Here is a 27,239-nt window from a genome sequence, read left to right on the forward strand (position 1 = left end):
TATGTAAGGACATGCAATGACAGAAAAGGCACTGTCACCCAACTCCCTAAGAGCCTTCAAGGAAGTTGTCGCCTTAAACAGACAAGGATGGCTCCATGACCAAGGGCGCGCCAGGGCCAGCCAGCACACTGTATTTGAAATGCCCTGCTCCTTGGGCTCTGCCAAGAAACAGAGCCAGACCAAGGGCTGAGTCAGAACAAGATCTTGGCTAAACCGGAAACTCCAGAAAACCAACACTCCCACACCACCCTGCTGCAGCCCAGCCTGAGCCCCACACTTGTGCTGGAACAAAGTAATGTGCAGGAGGCTACACGTTTGCCAGCTCTGCGCCTAGCCTGGAAGGGCCCGGAGGTGCTCTTTCAGCTCTAAATGCCCATGTCTGGCTTCTTTTCTGCCTGGTACTTAGGAGCCACCAGAAGGAAGGAGCAGAGAGTAAGGGGATCTAGGCGGTCCTGCACCTCCAGGGCACCCACTCCTCCCTTGCTGCTAAGTTGGACACCTAGCATACAGAGCCTAGGTTATCAACGGGTGTAAGCAGGGCACTCAACTCTCTCAGAACGCTCTCCAGTCCTGTACGGTTAAACACTCACTGTCCCCTGGCCCTGCAGCTCTCTGCACCCAAGCATATGTCAATCGTGTTGTGTCGCACCTGGAAAGCAGGAACTTACAGAAATGGCAATGTAAGAAAACTCCTCAAATCCGCCAGGAAGGGCCTGGCAGAGGGGGAGTTGTAAAGACACATCAGAAACGAGGAGACAGCAAGAGGCAAACAGTCACTGGCCAAAGAGAATCCCGGGGGGAGCTGGGTACACAGGCCTTCAAATCTCAACCCCTGGAGGCAGAGGCAGGCAGATCTCCCAGATTCCTCGTCACTTCAAGGACTTCCCACATTCATAAAGACACTCTCCCCCATCCTGGGCCACGAAAGGGAAAGAGAATAATGTTTTGGTCAACCTGGACCATGATGACCTGATTTTAGTCAGAAGCCAAGACTATTTCCAAAGACTTTACAACTACTCCAAATCTGGTTCTAATTTCCTAGAAGTTTAGTCTCCTCTGAGATCTCTCTAGGATTGAGTAGCACCTGCTAGACTAGTGAGCCATTAGTCAAACTCTCCCGAGGCCCAACTAGACTGCAGAGAGGGCACCAGCCCCTTCCTCTCAGAAGTCTGACCTCACAGGCAGCAACTATCAACTCCTCCACCTCTGGGCGCTCTCCCTGTATCATCTCTAACCCGTCTTTGGAGGACTAATCCCCAGATGACTGCGTGATAGAAAAAAATAAGGTTCAAACACAGTTTGCCCAAGGCCCCACGTGTGATGGATAATGAAGCCTGAGGCTTGGCGCATTTCACCTGGCTTTGAATTTATTTTATTTCTTTTAATATACCATGTTGCCTCTTTAGCTTGGCAACCATAAGGCGAGGGAAAGAGCTGCACTTGTAGGTAAGGTGACAAGCCAGGTCACTGGGTCAGATGCCCTGAGGTAGGGAGGGTCCATAAAGAAACAGGAGACCAGGTATCCCTAGAGCCACCACCATGACTAACTGGAAGAGGGACTTGCCTGCTGGCACTAAGGTCTCCTACCAGTCTCCCCCATCAAATAGGGGTACTTTTGTTGCTCCCCCTTAAGAGTTCGTGTGGCTCCAAGTGAGCCTGCATCCCATCACTCCTTAGCAGGGAAATCCCTCAGACTAGATTCTCTGGGTTCTACTGCTCCCACTGACAGCTCTGGCTGAACACTGTATGTATTTTCAACCCACTTAACGAGAATGTCCAATAACTCACATGTCTACCTACCTGCCTAACTCACATATCAGGGTCTAAACTGGCCTTGAACTAGCTAAGGGTGACCTTTAATTGCTGATCCTCCTTCCTCTGCCTCCCCAGTTGCATGGGGTTCACATGGTGCTGAGGATAGAACTTAGACCTAATAGATGCTGGGTAAGTGCTCTACCCACCGTGCCGGGCTACATCCCTAGCCCAAGCTACTTCTGATCTATTTCCTAGTACACTCCATCCACACGCTATTCTCAGAGCAGGCCACTGTGTGTCTATATAGGTAAGGAGCATTTCCCCTAATTACTGACACCACACCTCATCCCTATGACCTAACCCTCCTCCTCTCCCTCCTCATCCTCCTCCTGAAAACCCTCCCAGTGGAATCGAGTGGAGCTCAGTATCCTGAGGAGCTCAGCTCCTCACCCAGTTCTGTGGTTTCTGAGAATGCACAGACAACACAAACACAGGTCCACCTCAGGAAGGCCCGCTAGAGAATATGATCCAGGGCTGCCTCGGGGGAAGAGAGTATAAAGAAGCAGATGGTGGGAAAAGGCTCTGGGCACTGCAGGCACAGGGGGTCCTGTCCCCAGACGCCCTACACTTAGTAACTTCCAAGACCAAGGTATCTTTTGTTGATGCCGTATGGGAAAAAAAAAGCCATAAGCAAGCATTTAAGCTAGACGATTCCCAGTGAAGCTAGACTTACTTCCTGACTGAACAAGCCTTTCTTTATCTAAACAGTATAGTGACTAATCCCTTCCTAATATCACCAAACACTGGGTAGCAGGATATCCTGGGGCTGAGCTGATATAACTGGGCTGGGTCACAGGGCCACACAGCTGCATCAGGAGAGGTCCAGGCTTCACTTCAGATCCAGGGAAGGCTCATGCCTCTCCTGGGTTCCCATCTATCTATCTGCTCCCACAGTGGCCACCAAGCAGGCCAACCGAAGCTTACAGAACGCACCTCTGCGAGACAGACGGGTATCCGCATCGGTGTCCACGAAAAGCTTCATCTGGAACAGGTCTCGGACCTCCTGGGAATAGAAGGCTAGGATCCCTTCAAAGAGCACCACGTCTGCGGGGTAGATGGTGACCGTCTCCTCTTTCCTGCAAAGACAGAGAGCAGTGATAGGGCAGAATGGCCGGAGAGTGACAGCAAGATTGGAGCATCTGCTGGGCTGTGATTCTGGGTTCTCGCCCACTACAGACCTGCAACAGGAGAGGGGCTTGGCTCCTAGCCCTAGAGGCTTCAGGCCACCACCATGCAGACAAGGTCTTAAGAAGGCTAGCTCGGGCTGGAGAGATGGCTCAGTGGTTAAGAGCACCGGCTGCTCTTCCAGAGGTCCTGAGTTCAAATCCCGGCAACCACATGGTGGCTCACAACCATCTGTAACGGGATGTGACACCCTCTTCTGGTGGGTCTGATGACAGCTACAGTGTACTCATAGAGTAGATATCCCCAAACTTATCCTCAGATTAGGGCAAGGAGAGTGAGCTCAAATTCTAATTACGCTCTAGATGGATGCCCACAGGAGGGGCTTCAATAGAGATGGTCTGTCTTGATCTAGATATCTAGGTGCTGTCTGCAGTATGGGGAATAGCTTCGGGGTATGGTTTGTTCCTGATGGCGTCAACCTCCCCACCCTCAACTCTCGAACTGCAGGTACAGCCTGAGAGCAGAGATGGTGCTTTGTCCTTTCCCTGTTCTGCCTCTGGTCCTGCTCATGGTAACCTCTTCAGAGAGCAAAGATTCAAAGATGCACACCACAACAAACACGCGCCCAAAGTTCAGACCCATCCTCTGAGAGAAAGAAAAAGGCCCAACTACTCTACAGAACATCCTCACGAAAGATGCGGAAGGAGCCAGGGTGCACACCCAGGATGCTCTAAGCCACAGCAGCTGACAAACTCTGGCCAGCCCGGCTCACTCACCGTGAGTGGGAGACGAAGTCATACACAGGGATCTGAACTGTTTTTCCTTCGGTGATTTCTTTGAGTGTTTTGAAGATCAGTTCGTTGTCAAAGGCATCTGAAGGAAATCAAATTATTAATTAACACAGCTCTGGGTTTTAAACTAACCTGTCCTAAAATCAGAGCAAACTTCACACCCCAAAGCCAATGTCCGCCACCCATGGTGGAATATAAACGCTCCCCAGATCTTAAAACAGGGTGTGTGAATGAGTTCTGGGAAACTGATCTGTAGTTTGTCTTCTGCTGACATCCTATACGTGGTGTTAACATGGCCCCTCCCATCTCTCCTCAAAGGTCAGCTGGGCGCCCTGGGTTTGGCTCATGCTAAGTGGAAAGTGTGCTGTGACTAGGAAGAACCATGAGTCCACGCCAAGCAGGGCTGACTCCCAACAACGAGAACCCAGACGATCTGAAGGAGCAATGTGCTGATGTAGGCTAGCAGTAAAACTCATTTAGGAGTCCACATCAAGACACCCCATTTCCCTTCTTGCTGGTCACCAAGCAGAACACATGGGGCAGGGTAGGGGTTGAGGGGTGGGTGGAGGTGGTACAGGCTGCACGTCATCAGATGCAGGTGCACATCATCAGATGCAGGTGACATCATCAGATGCAGGTGCACATCATCAGATGCAGGTGCACATCATCAGATGCAGGTGCACATCAGATGCAGGTGCACATCAGATGCAGGTGCACATCAGATGCAGGTGCACATCATCAGATGCAGGTGCACATCATCAGATGCAGGTGCACATCATCAGATGCAGGTGCACATCATCAGATGCAGGTGCACATCATCAGATGCAGGTGCTCATCTGATGCAGGTGCACATCAGATGCAGGTGCACATCAGATGCAGGTGCACATCAGATGCAGGTGCACATCATCAGATGCAGGTGCACATCATCAGATGCAAGTGCACATCAGATGCAGGTGCACATCAGAAGGCAAAAGGGCCGGTTGTGTGTTTGCGCCTGGGACTGACCCATCTCTACCCAAGCTTACATGGTTGACCTTCATTCGATTCAATCAGCTTTCTGCAAAGTATTCCAAAACCCATTCCTTCCTCTAGGCATATGATAACCCTGCAAGGTGGGCCCCTATGGTGTGGACAGGAGATACAGATGGCAGAAGCTAAGCCTCATGAACACAGCCACCACCCGATCCACATTCAACACACACACCTCTCAACTCGCAACTCACCCGGGTGATCGAAGTTGAATTGGCCCTTCAGGGCTTTGGCCTTCTGCTCTGAAGTGAGGACTCGGTAGAAGCTATCCTGGCTCAGGATGACCACCTGCTTCTGGTGGTAATCCACCTCATTCTGCCCCAGAAGCTGGACGATCTTAGCACACACGGAAGACTGTGAGGAGAGAAGACGACAGCCGGGAATAAGAGAAGGTGCAGGGAGGAGTGCGCTGGGGCAAAGGAAGTGCACATCTCTAGGCTGGTGCCTCCCTAAAAAGAAGCTGAGGGAAGAAGCCAGCAGCTGTGATAATATACAGCCAATTAAAATGATAAGACAGTGTGGGTGGTTTAGGGCAGCATTTAGAAGCTTAAGAAAAAAAAAAAAAAAAAAAAACCAAAACCCTCCAAGACTAGACCTGAAAGGCAGGTCTCAGGACCCCATCGTTCTTTCCTCCTCCTTGGCCCCTGCTGCTCTGAGGGCTCCCGGCTGTAGGGTGTGGAGGCAGCGGCCTACCTCCTCTCTGAAAGCTAGTGAATGAAAACGGAATGCTAAGTATCCTCCATCTTCATGCAGAAAGCAGAGCTAAGCTACGCTGACAGACCAAAAACACAGAGTGCTAGGCCCCTACACAGCTTCATCAGTGCAAGCGAGAGCCAGAGCGAGGGCTACGTGATGTCATCCCAGCCCATCGCCACATCACACAGCTCTTGTAGGGGCGGAAAGATGGCTCGGTGGCTAAAGCGCTTTGCTGCTCCTATGGAGGACACGGGTTCTACCCCAGCACCCAGGACGGGTGGCTCACAATCACCTGTAGCCTCCAGGTAAGCCAACAGCTTATAGACACGCAGATGCATGCAGGTAGATATAAATAGATAATAAAACCTTAAAACACAATGCGCTCCAGAAGCAGACTGGCAGGATGGCCCAGTGGTAAGGCACTGGTCACTAAGCCTGTAATCTGGTGGACCCGTGAGACAGAAAGAAAAGTGAACTTGGACAAGCTGCCCTCTGACCTCCATGGACGTATGCACACATGCATACACTAAATGCAAATGTAGTAACAAAATAAAAAAGTGAATGCCTTGGATTCCAGGGGAGGCAGACCAGTCCCTGAGTTTGAGGCCATCCTGGTCTACAGAGCCAGGAAAGCTCCAGAGGCAACAGCCTGACAACTCAGTCAAGTGCACACCGGGCTCAGTTTTGTTCTTGAACCTGTTGTACAAACTTTGCCGCCTGATTTTTAACAGCAAAACACACATACCAAAGCATAGAGTTACAACTTTTCTAAAAGTTGTTTGGTTTACTGTAGCCTGAGAACAGCAGCCACTCATTGCACTAGTCTGTATCTATCAGCCTGTTCGGCACGGCACGGCACGGCAATAAGGAGTCGGGGAGGAACAATAGTTTACGGCAGTTTATTATTCCAAAGTGATTTTCCCTCTGTGACACTTACATGGCGCAGATTTGCTCCCTGAGATGCCCCCACCCCCACCCCCACCCCCACCTCCAGGAAGGTAGAGCTTGAATGTCTCTAACTCAAAACTGGAAAACACCCCAGCATGCAAGTCATGGCAAAAGGTTGATGTATTTGTAGACCTGGAATTTCCTTTTCCTAACCGACACCTGATTCCTACAATCAAAGTGGTGAGAACAAATTGTGCTGCCAACCTTTTCTGGGACTCAGGGAAAGGGTCATGTGTACATTAGCTATACATTGTTAGAACAATTGAGTCCAAGTCTAGTAAATCCATCATAATACCACACTGCCGCTACAAGAAACGATTCATTTCCCTTGACCCAGCTACAACCCTGGAAAAAAAATCTGATTGGCAGCTCTTATGAATAGGCTAAAAGTCCACGGTCGAGTGCAATTCGAGGGCTTCGGTGCTCTTCATAACTCCTGAGAGAGACTGGGACAGGGCTCTTCCGTGAGCCTAACCTTACATGATGGAACCACTAGTACAGGAGCTCAAGGGACAGTCAATGCTAATGGGGCAGGCAGGGTGGGGGTGGGAGGACAGGAACAACACCGTAATGGGGTCAGGACTCCCAATCCAGGGCTGGAAAGCTCACAGGTATCAACACAGCCTGAGGGAGCTTGCGTACAGCCTAGTTTTGCAAATCATCTTGCTTTTTCTAGACAGGGTTTCTCCATGAAGTCCTGGCTATTCTGGAACTCCTCATAGACCAGGCTGGCCTGGCTCAGAGATCTGAGTGCCTCTGCCCACCAAGTGCAGGTACTAAGGCAAGTGACCACCTGGCACTGCTCCATACAGCGTCACCAGAACAATTAGGCTCTTGTCACTCCCCACACAACTGAAGGCAGGAGGAGAGGGGACTAGAGAGGTGACTCAGAGCTAAGAGTTGCTGCTCTTAAACTGGGTGGTGGTCTGAGGCAAGCCTGGTCTCCAGAGCAAGTTCCAGGACAACCAGAACTACAGGGAAAACCTGGGGGGGGGGGTGCTCGCTCCTCTTGCAGAGAAAAATCCCACATGGTGGTTCAGAACAATTATCTGTAATTTTACTTCCAGGCCATCTGACACTCCTGACCTCTTTCTTCTCTCCAGAACTTAAGGGCGTTGGCATCAGCTCCAAGTTCCTCCACAGATTTCTCCCAGTCCCAGCAGACACTGGCAGAGAACACTGAGCAGTGTCCGGCCGCACCGCGCTGCATCCTTACCTCACCGTGTTAAATGTCACATATAACTAAAGGCAGGGCCATGGCCTGTCTACCAAAAGAAAGTTCCCAGTGCACACACAAAGTCCCAGTTGTTGGGAGCCAGTATCGATAGGCTGAGTGCTCCAGATGTGTAGAACAATGGCTTCCTTTCTCAGAGACACTCTCGCTGGCCTTTGGGAAGCCCCAGAGTGTCGGACAGTCACCAGAACCCTCTGCTGGCAGCTCCTAAAAGGGCAGATGCTGAGCCTGCTGCCCATTCTGGCCTAAGGAAAGGTTTTTTTTTTCCTCTAAAAATCATCCTTACACAAGAGTCAGCTCTCGAAGCCCAGACACCATCTGGCTATTCTATTTCTAGCAGTCTGTCTTCCTGGACCTAACCCCCTTGTGAGGATCCCGGCCAGTGCCAATACCGATGAGGGGGTGGAACACTGGGGACTGACTGCTCAGCCTCTGTCATTTGCCCTGCAGCCCCAGGATGTACATGCTGGACAAGGCCAGGGATGGAGGGCTCTGAGGGCTCCCACCCTTAGAAGGGCGGAAGGCTGGGGGTTTGTCCCTGCAGCCTCAGAGACACCCTGGGCCAAGGGGCCACTCTGCCCAGCACGCCACAAACCCATCAAGTGGCCTGTCATGTTCTGTCGGGGCTACTTCAGAATCAGGGGGAGGGAAGCTCAGCCGTCAGTCAGCCGGGCCTCGTTTCCTTCCCCTCAGTTAACACTTGCCCTGAACTCAACTGACCTCATCAGCTGGTGGTGGGAAAAGGCCAAGCATGCCCGGCCATCTGGCCCCTTCGCTCTGGTACTGTAAGTCACACCAATTACTCCAGTCTCTCCCTGTGACTATCATGACCAAGCTCCATTTCAAGGGAAAAAAAAAAAACCACGCCCCCCATACATTACATCACTCTTTTTGGGCTCAGGGTGTTCCCACACACACAGGCTCTAATTTATAGGCATGAGAACATCAAAACACCCATAATTTGCTCTGGCCACAACTGAGAACAAAGTTCAAATCTGTTGATTCTAACAGGAGCAAACCAACCATGTGGCCGCAGTAGAGAGGTGTCCCTCAAATGCGTCCCTGGAGTAGCTGGAAGCCACCTATAGTCTGAGAGCGGGTAGCCCAAAACCATGCAAGGCTAAGCAGGCAAACTAAGAAGCATGGCGACTGTGCTCAAGGCACAGACACAATCTCAAGAGAAACTCGCTGCAAATGCACAAGGTTCCCCAATGCCCCGGAGGCCGCAGTCCCAGGGACTGGCTGTGGTCAGCTGTTAGCCCCAGGGACTGGCCAGGCTGCAGTGGAGAGGGGCTGGGGATGGGGTCTCAGTTCAGCAGAGGGCCTTCTCTTTAAACCTGGCGCCTGTAAAGCGTACACAGCTCCTTTTTAGCACCAGCCATGATTTAGACTGTGCTCCTCCTGGAGTCAGGACTTAGTAGAGATGGCTGGTTGTGTGTTCTCAATCTTCCGCCCCGAACATTAGCTGGGCACTGACATTTTCTACCCTTCCTTGCACTGCGTCATCATGCTAAAAAATTCTGGTCACTTAAATATGTAGAGGTCTTAAGCGAAAGGTTCCAGGAAGCTCCTTAAATAATTAAGCACCCCCTCTTTTTGCTCCTCCTAGTGAAGACTCGGTGGGTGGAGTCTAAGCAGCCAGCCTGAAGCAACTAAAGATGGACAGTGGCTAAACCAAGTAAGTCCGGGAGTCGGGCAATCACAAGTCAGATAAAAGAGTAAGAGGGCGCGATGTTCAGTATGTCCTCCAAAATCAGGCCGGAAGTGTCTGGAAATTTGACAATATCAGAAGGTGAGGGCACGGAGAGGCAGTCTACTTTCGTTTCTATCGCTGTGATAAAAAATCCTCATATAGGGGTTGGGGATTTAGCTCAGTGGTAGAGTGCTTGCCTAGGAAGCGCAAGGCCCTGGGTTCGGTCCCCAGCTCCGAAGGGGGGGAAAAATCCTCATATAAATAGGTAGGGAGGTAGAGAGATGATAGATGGATCTGCATGTAGCCTCCTGTGGACTTTAAAAATCATCTCTAGACAGCCTGATACCTAATGCTATGTATGCAGAAGCTACACAAGCAGCTGTCCTGCTAAGGTCTGGACACACTATATAGGTGTGATTTACACAGACAGACAGACAGACAGACACACACACACACACACACACACACACACACACACACACACACCTTCCGTCCAAGTTCAGTTGACACAGTTGACAAAAGCTACAGTCATCTGAGAAAAGGAAACCTTTTAAATGCCTCCAAAAAAGGAAGAAGGAAGGAAGGAAGGAAGGAAGGAAGGAAGGAAGGAAGGAAGGAAGGAAGGAAGGAAGGAAGGAAAATGCCTCCATAAGATTGGGCTGTAGACAAGCCTGTAGGGCATTTTCCTGATTACTGATCCCTGGGCCAGCGGTCCTGGGTGCTGTAAGAAGGCAGGCTGAGTAAGCCACAGGAACAGGCCAGTAAGCAGCACCCCTCCATGGCCGCTGCACCAGCTCCTGCCTCCCAGTTCCTGCTCTGAGCTCCCGCTCTGACCGCCTGTGGTGATGAGAATGATAAGCAAACGTGAGACAAACACCAAACAACCCTTCCCTCCTCGGATTGCTTTTGGCCAGTGTTTCATCACAGCAACAGTAACCCTGACTGTGACACAGAACCTGTGGCTAGGGCCACCTTAACCCTCAAACCAACCCATGACACACACTAGTGAGTGACACTATCCTCTCTTTCCTAACAGGAAACTGAGTCGCAGAGAAGCAGAGTAAGTGATTCTGCCTATGACCACACACTGCAAAAGCAGCTGTGCCGGGCTCCAAGCTCAGACGGGCTGAGCCGAGGTCGGGTGGGTGCTCAGAACCACTGCACACATTGCCAGACCTGCCACACTTCCGATGGGGGAGAAAGCCCCAGGACTCTTCAAATGGGGTGCAGTGCCAATGTGTTTAAACCCAGCATCATTGGTAAGACTCTGCAACCCCGGTTGCAAAGCAAAGCACGTGCTTGCCGGGCCTCTTGGGAAGTTAATTGTTCTGATGAGAATACTTCACTACGGTGGAGGGAAAGGTAAGCAAGCCACTTGTGACTGTCGACAATTAGTTCTTTCTGTTAAAAGGTGTCTGAGTACATGCTTAAGGAGGCACAGATTGCTACTCTAGAAAGCAGGTGAGCCCCTCTTGTGTTACAGGGAAAGGAGCAACACAGAAAAGCAGAGCACACCAAGTGCTCCACTCCTGCTGCGAACTGATCAACCCCATTCCGAAGAAGAACCAGGCTAAGAACGGCAGCACTCCTACCCTCTTATCCAGTCCTGAGTTAGTCACTATCCAGAGAGGGGAAACACGAAAGGCAAACTGCTTAGCGATATAAGCTGTGGGGCTCTACATCGGAACACACAGAGAGGTCTAGGGTCGTCCTGTCTGGTCACCAGCTATGCACAGAAGCAAACTTTCACAGAGCAGTGTGCTAGGGCCTGGGCAGTCAGGCTACCCTCACATGAGGTAACGGTGATTTTAAACAGTCACTCTGCATAAATGACTTCAGTCATTCTGTACAAAGAGATGAACTCTTTTAGCTTCCGCTTGCTCGCCCTCCACCTGAGTACGGAATCGGTAGCCGTGCACAAATACGGAAGGGACCTGCCTGGGCTGCTCCCAGCTTCTGTGACTCTGCTAGATGAAGTCCTTTCTGAAGCTCGTGGCAGAGGGCAGAGATCACACTGGAGGGTCATTAATTCCTCACTTCAGAACACAAGTGGGGCTGGTCCATTTCCTTCCCCTCCCAACTGGGGATTAAGAGACAAACTGGAGTGGTGAAACTCAATACTCAAGACCCCTTTCCCCCGGAGGATACACAACCCACCCACTCCCCCTTTGCTGTCACCTGGCTTCTTCTCCAGAGGGAAGCGCCTATTACAGAAGTGATGCACTGAGGAATGAGAAGACAGGGACTGCCTCCCCTGTTCACACGGCAATGAATCACTGGTGGGCAGGGGTAAATGACCAAAGTACAAAATATGCACCAATGAAAATCCACGAAGCCCATCATTCTGGACAATCCACATAGACTTATGAAAGGCAGAGCAGTGTGTCCGTGGATCCTCTGAGACTCTTCCAGGGTGAAGGGCCACATGGACAAGCCGTTGGTGTACACAGACGCACTGGAAACCCAGAGACCTGCCCATGAACGTTGCTTTCAATTTCTTCTCTTGTTCCCACCCAGCATCCCGGCGCTGTGGGAGTAGCACTGTGTGCCAAGCACCTCCCTCCTCCATCTCTTCTGTTTGGAGTCTTTTTTACTATCTTTGAGAACAACTGACTGTTCGCTCTTCATGACTTCTGAAAAAGACGTGACCTGCTTTCCCGTTGGTTCCCTAGGATGCTCGCCTCCTTACCAATGTTGCTGGATCTGCCATTCATCACTACCTCCAGGTTCCGCAAACATCTAGAACCTCACAGTATTTATTATAAAACTAACTCCTGCTTTACAGAGACCGGAAGTTGCTAGGAGCTAGGCGTGAGGGAGGAGGAATAGATGGATAGACGGAGACGCTCAGGCAGGCAAGTCCCCCAGTGAGCACGTCCAACGCCACTCAGCACACGGCACCGAGAGAGAACCCCGATGTGGACGGTCAGTGGTTACGTTGGTCCACTAAGGGTTCACAAAGCAATGAGTGTAGCACTCCGGGTACCAGTGGTGCCTGTGGGGGAAGGAAAGGGCAATCTCCTGTAATGTTCCTGCAACTGTGCACCGGTGAAATGAAAACATGTTCACAGAGAAGCGGGCACACAAATGTTCACAAAGAAGCGGGCACACAAATGCTCACAGAAGCTTTGTTGTGGACTAGAAAACCTCTGGGACAAGAGAACGGGATCTGTGGCCTGTGGAGACCCAACATCCCAGTTGGGCTGTTTCAAATCACGTTGGCTCAGAGTCCATCCCTAGGAAGGTGGGCTCTCCTTAAGCCGTGCAGAAGAGATGGGCCGAATAATTAGTCCTTGGATGAGCAGCAGAGGCCAAAAAGCAGGAAAAGGTTCACTGGCCAATGAGAGACCTTGTCTTGAAAAACAGGTAGAGGACACTCAACAATAAAACTGAAGAAATTGTTATTGATGTGATTACATTCAATTAACATTTAAAAAAAGTCCCTCCCTCAGCCACAGATTTTCTTTCAGTTCCCTAATCTTTTCTCCATTTCATGTCCTTTCTACCATTTCATCCTTTTTGCCCCAAGGTATCAAAGAGGTCAGAGGAAGACCACAAGAGGGCACCAATTCGGCAGCTCTGGACCCTGAAAACAGGCCAGACCCACGTCTAGTACAGAGACCTGAGAGAGTGGTAAGGAGCTTCCGGTGATCGCTCAAGAGTGCCAGACAGGCCTGCAGCTGTGTGCCCTGGAACCCATCACAGCAGAGAGCCAGGCTCTGCCGCCAGTCCACTGGCCCACAGCTGCACACGCTAAGAAAGGCCTAGGCTTTGGGCCTCACTAACGGAGCAGGACCCGTGGCAAACCTGAGAGACAAAGGTCCTCTGCCTAGCTTTTTCCTTAAACACAAGTGCCAGTTCTCACTTCAGGCCGGGTGCTCTGTTGAGGGAAGCTTGATGAAATAATGTCACATATGTAACTAGAGAAGAAAAATTAAAAAACAATAGCGACAACCTCCTACTTCCGTCCAGACCTACTGCGTGTTTTATCTCACTCCTTCAGGAAAGCTTCCTGAAGTGAGGGCACTGTCAGTCCACCATACAGTGAGAAGCTTAAAGCTCACCTGCATCATTTAGGGGAGAAAAACCAACCTTGGCAGGCACAGCATGCAGCTCGGTAACAACCTAAATAGCAGCTCTTCTTTCTTGTAAGAAAATTATACCAAAGGCTCAGCCATTCCCCCCCAAAACAAAGCCCAAACTTTGCTTACATTATACAGCCAGTGAAAGCTCTGAAAAGCTGAATTATACGACACTTGGAAAACACTGGAGGCAAAACAGGGTAACCTGGGGTTTGGAGCGGCATGGAATATGATTCCCAAAGCAGAGAAAAACAAAGAAAAATCAGGAAGCTGGACTTTATGAGAACTGGAAAAGTTTTGTGCAAAAAGTACTAACCACAGGATAAAAAGGGATCTGTGGGGTGGGAGAAAGTATTTGCATTCACGGTTTGGTTGGTGAGCGGTGTCCTAAATGCATACAGAATTTCTACTACAGTAACCAAAATGCTGGCTATAAAATGGGCAAAGTCAAGACACAGACAAAGGGGGCTCAACACTGATACCCGCTGGAAATGCAAACCAAAACCACAAGGAAACAGCCTTCCACACACGTCAGAATGGCAGTTACTTTCAAGGGAAAGAAGTCAGAAAGACATGGGGAAAGGGGAAGTTTTGTGTAAATGACGGGTATAGAATGCTGTGGTCACTGTGGACAATGGTATGGTAACGCCTAAAAGTATTAACCATAAAATTACCACATGGTATATTTATTCCACATTTGGATAGGTGCCCCCAAAGACCTGAAGGCAGAGGTTAAAATACATGTGCATGGCTTATGTTCACAGTGGCACTGTTCATGCAACCACCATCCCTCAATTCCCAGATAAGCCAAACGTGGACTATATTTACAATGGAATGCAGCCTTGTGATAACTTGTGCTACGCAAAATAAGGCCATCGAAAAGGCAGTTGCTAACTAGTCTACACACTTTCCATCCTTTTTGTTGTTGTTGTTATTTTTCTGATGCAGGATTTCTCTGTGTATCCCTGGCTGTCCCAGAACTAACTCTGTAGACCAGGCTGGTCTCGAACTCAGCGATCCACCTGCCTCTGCTTTCCGAGTCAGTACAGGATGACAGGTGTGCACCACCTCAGCCAGGCCACCACTTCTGTCCTTTTTACCAGCTTCACCTGAGGCTCCTGGAAGCTTCTCACAGTGAAAAGAAAGAGGACCAGGAACCGGGGAGAAATATACCAGGATTGATGATCTCGGTGCAGAAGGCCAGCCCTGGAAATGGGCCAGGCAGTTGGAACAGACAGACATTGTGCGACATTTTTATAGTTGTTTATTGTGTTTATTAGGAGGAGGCCCCTATTCTAGGAAATCTGCTGTGGTATGTGACCATGAAGAAACCAGAAGTGGAATTTTGTGGTTACACTACCACCCATCCTTCAGAGGTCAGATTTAAATTGGCTCATTCTTCCAATTAGTGATTTGTTTCAGAAAAGGCCTGGTGGGGTCATGAATGTCTGCCAGCCATGTGCCTGACTGAGGCTGGCATAAAGGACTACAGAGATCAAAAGGCAAGCAGAAATGAACCCCCATTCTAGTCCCATATGTGGGATACAAGCAGGACCACGCTTGTGGTGGTGTGGAACCCAGAACTGAACGTGTGGTTACAGTCTATTCTGTCCTATAGCAAAAGCTGGGACGCGGCTGTGGACCCACCCTGAGGACTGAGGGAGATCACCCTGTAATCTTTCCCTCTCTTTAGAACTGGTTAGCTCATCAGTGTATGTGTGACCAATCCCTGTGTTGAAGTGGGCCTTCCAAGGTGCTTGGCAGGGGCTGAAAGCCCAGCACAGGCTCCCGTGTGCCAATGAGTCCCCTTTTCTAAAAAGATGTAAACGACTGCTTCCTAGGAGCACTTCCGACTTCCGCTCTCCTCCCCACTTCATTCCGGTTCAAAGAGGAGGGCGTCCTGTGATAGACGGGTTTGCTACGGCAGTAGTGCAAGAACTCTGTCCTTTTGTATGGGGGCTCAGGGGTGGGTGGGAGCAGACTCAGAGTGATGAAAACAGATGTGTTCCCATCCTCCTTGGAAGAGTGGATGTTGAGAGCAACATCTCGCTGCTGTGCTCACCATAGCTGCAGAATCGGGAGCCTACAGCACAGCCGCCCCAGCAACAGTGCACTGGGACCGTATCCTCAAATGCTACCAGCAGCTGGCACCACGAAGTCTGCCCAGCAGCTAGGCTAGCACATAAACAGTTCGTCTTTTTTGACCAAGAAATCCCATCTCCACTTGCTGCTCTTGCAGAGGATTGGGTTTGGTTCCCAGCACCCAGCACCCACATGGTGTCTTGCAACCATCTCTAATTTAACCTCAGTTCCTGGGACTCTGACACCCTCTTCAGGCTCACAGGTATGAGGCACACACATCATACACATATATACATACATATTCTGTGATTCAATGACTTTTCTTGCACAGGCAGGCCCACATTTCCACATCCTCCAGGACGGGGGGCAGCTTAGGAAACACCAGAAGAGGGCCAGACCCCATTAAGATGGTTGTGAGCCACCATCTAGGAATGCTAAGGAATTGAACTCAGGATCTCTGGAAGAGCGGTCAGTGCTCTTGACCACTGAGTCATCTCTCCAGCCCCACCCTGAACTTCTTTATTTGAACATCCTCAGAATTCTGCATCGAAGAGGAGAGCTCTTGAGGTCAGCCATTTCTGGATACTGAAGGTCAACTATATATAAAAAACCTCGGGGTTGGGGATTTAGCTCAGCGGTAGAGCGCTTGCCTAAGCAAGCACAAGGCCCTGGGTTCGGTCCCCAGCTCCAGAAAAAAAAAAAAAAAAAAAGAAAGAAAGAAAAAAAAACCTCGATGTTGTCTGAAGGCAGAAGAAATCAGTTTCACAGTCACATGAGTATCTTACCTACACACATGAATTCAGGGGCAGGAGCTGGAGGAGATGCTCACTTGGTAAAGTTTACCATGCAAGCACAGGGACCTAAAGTTGATCACCAGCACATTTTTAAAAACTGAGTATGGTATCATGTGCCTGTAACCTCAGAGCTGGGCACACAAGCAGGCTTAGCATCTGGTTCCAATGACATCTGTACTTACTGGACAGAAGCCCTTGGATTGAAAAGAATGTTCCCTTCTTTATGAAATACTCTGCAGTCCCCACCTTACACTCATGCACTCAGAGCAACGGACCGGCCCTGCTTGTTTTCCAAAACAACACAGCCTGTCACTCCCAGCTCCCCCACTACTCTTCTGTGAGCGAGCGCTGAGCGATGAGCCCTGAACACTGAAATAATAATGACTGAGTCCCTACCTAAGCTAAGTCTAAGGATGCCAGAGCTCTTCAAGGACATGGTAACGGCTATCCAGCAACTTCTCTCGCACCGGCAGGCCCACATTGCCTATGCTCCCCTACAGGATGGGGACAGCTTAGGGTTAGGCAGTAAAAATGACCTCTGCAGAGCCAAATGCCGGATCCACTTTTCTACATGGGAAAATTGCAATCTTTGTTCTTTATTTCCACATCAAATCTAATAACCTCTTTTCCAGATTCCACGGGCTTTGAGAAAGAAGCCATGCATTCACTGGTGTCTCCGTGTCCAGCACAAGAAACAGTGAGGGTTTAAGTGTCCTATCTAGGTCACTCAGTGTGGACAAAGACTAGCAAACTGAAACCAGAGCCATCAGTGGCTCGGGAGTTCAGAGTCCCAGCTACCTGACAGGCATCAGAAACAGCAACCTACCTGTGTGGCTAAGGAAGGCATAGATGCTGGCCGGGTTGGCTGCTGCATTCCATTCACTAACTGTCCTTAAGAAAGCAAGATGTGGGGGCTGGAGAGACAGCTCAATGGTTAAGAGCGCTGACTGCTCTTCCAAAGGTCCTGAGTTCAATTCCCAGCAACCATATGGTGGCTCACAACCATCTGTAATGAGATCCGGTGCCCTCTTCTGGTGTGTCTGAAGACAGCGACAGTGTACTCACATACATGAAGTAAATAAATCTTTAAAAAAAAACAAGATGTGGTGTGGCCAGGTATGGTGGCTCACATCTTCCAGCACCCGTAGATGCAGAGGCAGGCAGATCTGTGAGTTCATGGCCAGCCTGGTCTACAGAGTGCCAGGACAGCCAGGACAACACACACAAAAACCTTGGAAGGAAGGAAAGGTGGGGGGGTGGGTGGGTACCAGGCAGACTTCTGTCATTTCTGTGTGAGTGTTGACCCTTAAGGACTACCTGAGGCCTGGGGAGACAGCTGGGGTGGTGAAGCACTTGTTACATAGAAACTAGACCTGCACTGGATGTCCAGCACCCATCTACGAACCCAAGCATGTGACTTTATAATCCCAGTGGTGGGCAGGCAGAAACAGGAGAATCCCTGCAGCTCAGCTAGCATAGTGAGACTAACAGGCTGTAGGCCAACTGAAGACCTTATCTTGGTCTTGGTCTCTCTCTGTGTCTCTGTCTCTTTGTCTCTGTCTCTGTGTCTCTGTCTCTCTATCTCTCTCTCTCGGTGTGTGTGTGTGTGTGTGTGTGTGTGTGTGTGTGTGTGTGTGTGTGTGTGTTTTACAACAAGGCCTCCCTCCAGGGCTCTCCTGACCTCCTATGTTATCATTAAGACTGAGTCAGCCAAGCCCAATGGGTGTTGTCTGCATGCAACAGTGTCCCGGTCCAGATGCCTGCCCAGAAGCAGGATTAGCATCCAGAGTTTCATTGCCTGAGACTAGATAATCAAAGGGAAGAGAAAGGAGAAATTAAGAGACTATGCAGCTGGGTGTGGTGTCAGACACCTGAAATCCCAGCAGTTGGGAGCCGTGTTGTACTAAAAGCCAGGCTAGGCTAACATGGCAAGACCCACCTCAAAGGATCAAACCTCGTGAGAAAAGATATGAACAAAGAGACTGCTCCAAGCTAAACCAGGTGGGTAATGTTTCAGTCAAGCGCTTGTGGAGGGTTTCCACAAGTGGGACTCACCTTTCAAAGAGCTGTTTGTTCAAGTGGGAGTCAGAAAAGGATAAAAATGTTGAGGACCTCCACAGAGCCCCTTTGACCTCAAGGAGTGTCTACTAATTATCATCCGGCTTGTCAAATGTGATGAGATAGCGGGCTGAAGTTATGAAGAGATGGAAGGTTTTGCTGGAGATCGGACAGTACCGTGAGAAAACAAAACCACCATGGCAACGCACTGGGCCTGACTTACACAAGCCCATGTTTAATCCTAAATCTGCCTTCTGAGTTTGGAGACAGTGGTTCACCGACTCTGCAACAATTCTCTCTGTCTGCGAGACAACCGGGTCGGGGACCGGGATGTTACTCTTGCACAGGCTTGTAACATAAGCCAGAGCCAACTGTCTCTTGTTTGACATGTTTCTGCTACGTTCCGGTCCATTGTCTACTCCCCACCTCATCTGCCCACCCCACTTGTTGAGACCCAATCCTCAATGCAATGGGAATAAAATGAAGGGCTTTGGACGTAATTAGGTCACAAGGACTCTGCTCTCCTGGATTCCATTGGTGCCCTCTTGCCTTTCCAGTGAGTACACATGGGGTACTGTCTTCAATGTGGGGATCGGCCCTCACCAGACACTGAGTCTGCCAGTCCTATAACCATGAGCAGTATGCCTCTGTGCATAAATTACCCGACCTAGGGTAAAACACTAAGCATTTTAATTAAAGTCTGGTCCCGATCTTCATCACAGGTCTAAAAGGCTTAACAGAAGCCAGAGAGTGAAAAGTTCCGAGCAGGTCTCGGCTAACGTTAAGAACCTTCCCTGTCTAGGTTCTCACCTATAGATTCAATCCTGCACACAAGGAAGAGTACCGGAGTCCTTACAGGATTGGCTGCGCTTTCTTCCTGGGGTCTGGACCCCAGGGACATGACAGGGAACTGAGCCTGCATCAAGGCTGAACACTGACTCTAAGCACGACAAAGAGTGAGAGCTGGGTACCCACAGTGAGCAGAAACTTGGGGCCAGCTGCTGCGGAGGACGCAGAAGGCCAGCTGTGATGGATAAGACAGCTGTGATGGGAGATGGGAAGGGACTTTCACTCTTGAACCCATTGATACTGCGGACACTGTTCTGTGTATCCAAAGATGCCAGCCCAAAGGGACAGAAAGTCACTTCACTGAGAGCTGGAACATGTAAGAATACGCAGGAGACCAGAGAGGTTCAGTCAGAGCTAACCGAGTCAGATGACAAAAAACAAGCCTCTGACAGGAAGGAGATGAGGGCTGGAACAAAGCAAAGGGGTTCCTTCTCCAGATATCCAGAAAATCTAGGACAGCCACTGGTACATCAACTCTGTAACCAGAGTGCAGCCAGCCTCCTCCACAGAAGGGGTGAGAGAATTAAAGATCAGCAATGCCCTTGGAGGGTTGGGGATTTAGCTCAGTGGTAGAGCGCTTGCCTAGCATGCGCAAGGCCCTGAGTTCGGTCCCCAGCTCCGAAAAAAAAGAAAAAAAAAAAAGAAAATCAAGCAATGCCCTTGGAACACCTGCCCCCAAAAGTTGACCGCAAGCATAGAAAGGGTGGTCCCTTTAAGACAATCCTCATCCCTGTTCAAAACACAGAGCTAGTAAATACAGCATAGCACCGTAGAGTCCAAGGGAAGCGCCCAGCAGGTGACACTGGATGGGGCATGATGTCTTCAACTTATTTCACCCTTTTACATGAGAAATGTTTACATGACCCCAGATACGACTCAAATATTTACTATTCAATAATGAGATTTACTTTAAAACAAGCCTCTGGTTAATATGTAATTTTGCCATTCATTAAAGATAAAAGCATGAAGTAGTTATGATTGCTTGTTTGTACATTAAGAATTAAGCCTTTACTATCTACGGGAAAATAATCTTGTACCAGAATGTTATCTACTCATCTGCCACTTACCTATCTGTAAACTGAAAAATGGTCAATAAGTAGTTTTAGGTTCCTTTTGTAAGAACTTAAAACCTTAGCTGGGTGCATGCCTTTAGTCCCAGCACTTGGGAGGCAAAGACAACTCGATCTCTGAGTTCGAGGCCAGCCTGGTCTTCATAACGAGTTCTAGGCTATCAAGGACTACATAGTGTGGCCCTATCTGGATGGCTAAATAAATACCGGGTGTTTTAGAGCTGACTCAAGAGCACTTGTAGATCTTGCAGAAGACATGGATCCAGTTCCCAGCTCCCACCTGGTGACTCACAACCAAAAGCTCTTTTGAGGGCACCAGGCACACGATGTGATACACAGACATACATGTAAGCAAAACATGTGTAAAATAAATCTTTACAACATTTTTTGAATAAACTTTGATTTAAGATTTGATAGCAGAGGACACAGATCGCCTCAAGCATGTTTTAGAATTAATCGATATCTTTATTCTATAGTGGACACTTCTAAAAACACCCCCATAATTACATAGTACACAATGGCAAATACCTGTTCAGTAACGTTTCCGAAACTGTGGTGAACTCTCTCCTAATTCTAAGCAAAAGTCATAAAGACGATTAAGAAACCCAAGTCAGCAAGCCAAATGCTTTCAAACGCTTTTAAAATTAAGCATTTCCACACTAGACAATCCAAGATGTACTAATCTGACATCTACGTGTTGAGGGGCCGTGGGAAGATAAATAATAGCCGAGGTCTTTGCTGCTCATAACCCACTGAGTTTCTAGAAGACTAGAGAACCCTGTATGTTCAGTAAAAACACCACACTGCAATCTGTAAGGGCTAACAGTCTCCGATCGGGGCCGATGGGCTTCCCGCGTAAAGTGCTCCTGTTGTGTGGCTAAGACCAAGGCTGCTGAAGTAGCTGACAGAGCCACCCATGATCCCTCAGGCATTCAACTCTGAATTAACTTGTACTCTGTTGCCACATTTTTATTTTGTAGCCCCTACATTGAGTTACATAGCCCGACAGGTTACAACCCACAGTTCAAGAAAAATTGTAAGGTAGGAACTTCCTAGCAGCTCAGTGGATAAAGGTGCCCACTGCCAAGCCCGAGGACCTAAGTTCAATCCCAAGGAGCCGCACGGTAGAAGAACTGACTCCTCCACGTCATCTCCTCACCACCAAACAAGTGTGACACACAACCACACACATTCCGTTTTTTCTAAAAGAAGCTGTGATCTAATGAAGTTATGATTTATTCTGCCCCAGTATGACTTAATCTTAGTCTCTGACAGATTCGGCATGAGTAATTTATAAAACAGTGCCAGCTCCCTCAGGAATCCGCACTGCTCTGCGTTGAGCCAGAAGGCCTCATGCGAGCATCTCCTTGGAAGACAAGGCAAAGTTCCTGTGGTACAGGTGCGGAAGGCGATGCTCCCGCCGCCTCCTCCAGCTGGGCCTCTCCTGGGCTGAGGTGACCAACAGGCAGGACTCAGAAAGAGACCTACAGGATGGGCTGTGAAGCAGGAGCTGTCTCGAGGCAGATTTGCTGATGTGTCCAGATGTTTCCACCGCAAAGCCTGGACGTGGCCACTCTCTCTCTGGGGACAAGTTCCCCGGCCAAGAACAGCAGGCTGTTTGCTCACCTGTCAGCAAACTGAACTAAGGCAAACAGAGTTGCCACGGGGGCAGATAGGGAATCACAGCCACTCTGCAGGACACTCTGGGCACTAACCTTCAGAGGCCTGGGGCTCAGAGGAAGAGCTGAGCAGGGAGGGCCCACACATGAAACCTCTCTTACCCAAGCAACCCTGGGGAACTTCAGCTTCTCAGAACCGCTTTCTCCAACAGCAGAAAACTAGCCAGAGCCTCACACCTCAGGACAGAGCACGCACAGGCTGTCCACTATGTTCTACATGTAGTGGCTAGAACATTCCATCGGTGCTAACGGTTCTTCAAATCGCCACCTTACATACGAGCCTAATGTACTCTAAAGAGTTTTTGAAGGGGGATCAGGTATTTCCCAGTTCGACTTCCACGCTCACTGCCAACCCTCTTAGATGGCCAGTTCTAGATACCTGGTCCTAGAAACTTAACAATGGTAATGGCACACCATCCACACATTGTGCTGTTTATTGGCCAATGGCTGTCAGTCTGGCCTGGCTGTCAGTCTGGCCCCAAACTGCTGCTGTACCTGTCTCCAATTCCTGCAGTGTTCTGGGTGCGTACTCACTGCTGTCCCAGCCATCCAGCTGCTGTTTCAATGTCACCCACCTCTGCCTGACCCACCCTCCTCATCCTGCTCAGTCATCACCATCTGCCCCTCTACCACCTCACCCTGAACATCTGCTCCCAGCCGGGTGTCTCCCTGTTACTCCGCCCTGAGATGGAGTATCCTGCGGCTGATCACCCCGGATCACCTTCGGTTGCCAGGAAATGAGTCAGGTATCCTTACACCTCAAGAGGCCGGTCTTAAATTTCTCCTCATCACCAGTTACAGAATTAGCTGGGTGGGGTCTCGCCCTGAGGGCTCCCCTCCCTTTTATTCCATTTCTCATCTCTCAGCACAAACCTTCACCCCAACATTACATTCCCCGGTGTCGTTCTCTCCTCACACGGTACATTTTTTATTTCTTTCTGCCCTGCTTGCTCTTGACCATGGAGGATTTATGGAAGAGTTAACCACACTACGGAGTAAATATTAGGCTGAAGTGTGCCTGCCTCCCCCCCCCCTCGCTCGCTCTCGCTCCAGTGCCACGTCTTCCTACCTGCTGCCAGTCTCCCCACCATGATGGCCAGACTCACCCTCTGAAAGTGTAACCACCCATCCCATTAAATGTCCTCTTCTGTGATGTCTCTTCTCAGCGATAGAAGAGTGAACAGGAACTAAGACAGAGGTTGGTACTGGCCTGACCGTGATGTTCTGTGAAAGAATGTGGATGGCTAGGAAGGAGCTTGCAGGGCAGTGGTGCTAAGAGCCCTGTGAACTATGGAGGCCGACCTCAAGGTTTTCAGAGTGGAACAACATTAGCAACCGCGGCTGCTTTGCCTGTCTGCTCTCACTCTTACTGACAAATTCATCTCTCCTGTTCCCTGGTCACCCACATCACTGGTGTTAGCTCGCTATGACTCCCCCGGGACTGAGAATGTGTGGACTGAACAGCTGTGCGGCTCTTGGCCTTTTTGTCAGGAGACAGCCATTGTTGGACTACTAGGACCCCAGCCTGTAAGCCACTCTAATAACCCCCTATAGTCAGATAATAATATAACATAATAAATACAACACTATACCTATCAGATCTGTTCCTTTAGAGAACACTGATGAATTCCTGGCTGAGCCAAAAACAGGTCAAGTACAGCTACATGTGGTTCCTTAGGAAGCCACGTCTGCTCAGCCTCAGTTTTACCATAAATGGATCTGGTGCAAGCATGCGTAGCGCAGGCTAGCCTCTACTTTATTATATAACCAGAGATGACTTACAGCTCTGATCCTGCTGGGGTTATAGGTGTGCACTACCACAGTTTTATGTGGTGCTAGAGACCCAAACCATGCCTTTCCACATCCTAGGCAAACATGAATGGGCCTGCAAGACTGAGGCAGGAGGGCCTTGAGTTTAAGATTGGCCCCTGCTATATAAACTCTTTCCCACTAAATCTTAAAGACATAAATAAATTTAAAAATTGTAAAGTTAATTTCTTGGACGTTCAGTACAAGTACTTAGAGGAACAAATCTTTTTTTTTGGAGCTGGGGACCAAACCCAGGGCCTTGCGCTTGCTAGGCAAGCACTCTACCACTGAGCTAAATCCCCAACCCCGAGGAACAAATCTTAATGCATCAGCAAAACCACCAAACTCCAGACTGAGCTGCGTCCCCGCTCATATTAGAAGGAGGCATGAATATCACCATTTCCTCGCTTACGGCTCGGCTGACCCCGGATCAGCTGAGGAAGCAGGTGTAAGGAATTGAGTAGCTGAATTATGGGTGCTCTGGGCCGGACGCTTTCCAGAGACCCTCAAATCATCTCTGCAGGTGGTGAGGCTGGAGCACATGACGCGCCGTCCCCAGTCAGTGTGCTCGCAAAAAGCTGTCGAGGGCCCCTGGTTAACACATGCCCTTAATTTTCTGACTCTGGCCACTTGTCCCAGTTAACGTGCACAGCTGTCAGATGAAAGCCGGCCACTCGGGGAGTGTCTTCCAAGTTAATTATTGACTAAAGCTTTCAAGCTTCTACTGAGTAAGCCCAGAGCTGGAGAGATGGGAAGGCTACCAGTGAACTCACTCCTGGCCAAAGAATCATACGCGATTTGTCATGATCATGTGTCACAGACCCAAAATATTGACTAAAATCATCTAAGGTCTCTTTTCCTTTACAAGACACTCCCCTGCAGATTGCGGAATAAGTACATGTGGGAACATCAACTAGGAATTTATCACTCAGTAGCCTTGCAGTACACCACCAACACCGAATAGGTCCTGATTTTTACCCCAAATCCCATAACAGACTAAGAGCCAATGGCGTGGGGTCCTCAGCTACAGTCTGTTACTCAGAAGGCTGAGGTAGGAAGATCTCAAATATAAGAGTAGCCCATGTTACATAAACTGTGTGTGGTGGTTTGAATGAGAACGGTCCCCATAGGCTCATATACTGGAATGCTTAGTCTGCAGTCGGCCCTGTTTGGGAAGGACTAGGAGGTGTGGCTTTATTGGAGGACGTTTGTCACTTAGGGGCATCATTCCCAGTTAATGCTCACTCCTAACAGCAGAATGCCATAGGATGCTCATCCATTTCAAAGATAATCAATTTTTTTTTAATTTTAGCAAAGTTCTTTAATTTAAAAAAAGCTATTTTTAATGATGATTCTCAAACGTTTTAACCTCCCTGCTAGCCCACCACCCACCAAAGGTGGTGAAAAAGAATGAATGGGGCTGGGGAGGGAGGGAGTTATAGACCTGTTTAGAAAGGTTCTTTGGAGCAACTCCTGTCTGTGTCGTCTGGAAGTTCAGTTCACAGGTCAGCAGGCAGCGGCAGCTCAATCCACTCTCAAACACTTCACAGAAACACCAGCAGCCCAGTTTGGTAGAGTTGCCATAGCAATAACGATTAGACAGCGGTGGCACGACTTAGAGACAGCCAGGACCCAGCCTCAGCCTTGAGTCCTATTTATACTCCCTCCAAACATCACCTGCCCTCCCCTGGTCTTGCCTCATTTTGCCAATGAGCCCGAATCCTCAGAAGCTGCAGGAAACTGCAGCACACCACCAGAAGTTTTTTTTCCTTCCCTTCAGGGGGGAGGGGAGGGTGTGATGGGAGTCTCAGCACACGCAGCTCATTACACAACGTAAGACAGACCAATACATGGGTGTTGTTAGCAAAGGATCTTTCAACTGTCCGTTCACGTGCTTGCTTTAGCAGAACATCCTGTCTCCTGTGTCTGCTTCAGCTAAACATTCCTTCCTAAGATTGCCTTATTCTTTCACTGGTGTCCACTTCAACTAAACGTTCCTTCACACGTTTGCTCCAACAAAACACCATCCGACACTTTCCAAAGAACCCTTAGATTTCCGCTTCAGTAGAGCTTGGCGGTAGAGCACTAACATACTCAGGCTGCTGGGTTTAATCCCCAGCAGTGCCCCAACCACTGCATGCATGCGCATACAAGTGAGCACACGGACACACCCCAAAGGAGCTAGCTAATCATCTTGCACCGAGGCGTGCAGAAGCTAAGCAGACTAACTCCACGTCTCTGAACCTCTTCCCCATGTTCCATTCTGGCAATAAGGAAGAGACGTTCCCACTGCACATACACCACAGTCCTGCGTGTGTTCAGACACCCACAGAAACCCTGGAATGTGCAGCTTAGCTCGCAGACGATATGTGGGCTAGGCAGGACAGGAGGCTGCGAGAGAAAAAAGGGACTGAATATGTATGTGAGACAGTTTTACTTCCTGCCGTGCTGGGGTCTGTCAGTGTTGAAATGTGTTTCAACTGTGGGTGCCGCTCTGCAGCAAGACGTGAGGAAACAGGATCTGTGCTATTTATAAAAGTCTTATTTTGGGCCGTCTTTCCTGTAAAGTAACAGGCAATCCAGACAGGGACTGGGAATGGAGTTTTGTGGACTGAATTCAGAAACCCTGACACCTTGCAAAAGCCCTCCACATCGAGGCCTGCTGCTGCTAAGAACTTCTGAACAGAGCCAGGCAGGTGGACCCTGTCTAATCAGGATCGTCCGTCATCCCAGAGCGTACAATGTCTTTCTCACTGATTTCCCTTTTGTGTAAAACAGGGAATTGGGGCTGGGTGTGTGGTAGCCCACATCTTTAATCCCAGCACTGATCTGTCAGTTTATATGAGGCTAGCCTGGTTTACATGAAGCCCGCCTACTCTGTATGAGGCCAGCCTGCTCTATATGAGGCCAGCCTGCTCAACACAGTAAGTGCAAGGCCAGTCAGGGTTACACGGTAAAACCCTGTCCTGAAAACAAACAAAATATGCTAACAGTCAGCATACGGCCGTGTGGTACAGTAGTGGAGTACCTGCCTAGCACAGGTGAGAGACTCTGGGCTTGACATCTGGAATGCAAAAGCCATGGGTGACCATTTGCCATCATCTTGATGCTGGGAATCAAACACAGGTCCTCTGGAAGAGCGGCCACTGAGCCATCTCCACAAACCCCTTAAAGGATTCATGAGTGCTGGGGACCTATAAAGAAGAGCTGTGAGACTGAAAACCAATGACCAGATAAATTGGGGAACTGCTCTCTCCCATTTCTAGTCAGACCCTGGAGAAAGCTGTGGTCTCATGGTGTCGTGTCCTATAGCCTGACACCACCATGGATTCAAAGCTGCTCCCAGTGACCTATGTGGTTCTGTGCTTGGGATTCACATAGACGCAGGATCGTGAGCCTGGTATCCATACAACTAACCCACAATAAAGGGCAACGTGGAAAAGAAGCAGGAACCAGGACACCAGCGGAGGGGCAACCTTGGCAAT

At 49.5% G+C, this 27,239-nt stretch overlaps 1 protein-coding gene across 1 annotated transcript in view; it reads right to left on the minus strand.

The window, feature by feature from the left end:
• The window catches only part of Uck2 (uridine-cytidine kinase 2), a 57,685-nt gene that overhangs the window by 8,232 nt on the left and 22,214 nt on the right, over window positions 1-27,239 (minus strand). The window contains exons 2-4 of the mRNA XM_032914716.1: window positions 4,955-5,114; window positions 3,717-3,813; window positions 2,749-2,891 (exon numbers count right to left, since the gene is read on the minus strand). Coding sequence (XP_032770607.1) covers window positions 2,749-2,891; window positions 3,717-3,813; window positions 4,955-5,114 — 400 coding nt within the window. The remainder of the gene's footprint in view (window positions 1-2,748; window positions 2,892-3,716; window positions 3,814-4,954; window positions 5,115-27,239) is intronic.

The sequence above is a fragment of the Rattus rattus genome, chromosome 10, assembly GCF_011064425.1.
Source record: "Rattus rattus isolate New Zealand chromosome 10, Rrattus_CSIRO_v1, whole genome shotgun sequence".
NCBI lineage: Eukaryota > Metazoa > Chordata > Mammalia > Rodentia > Muridae > Rattus > Rattus rattus.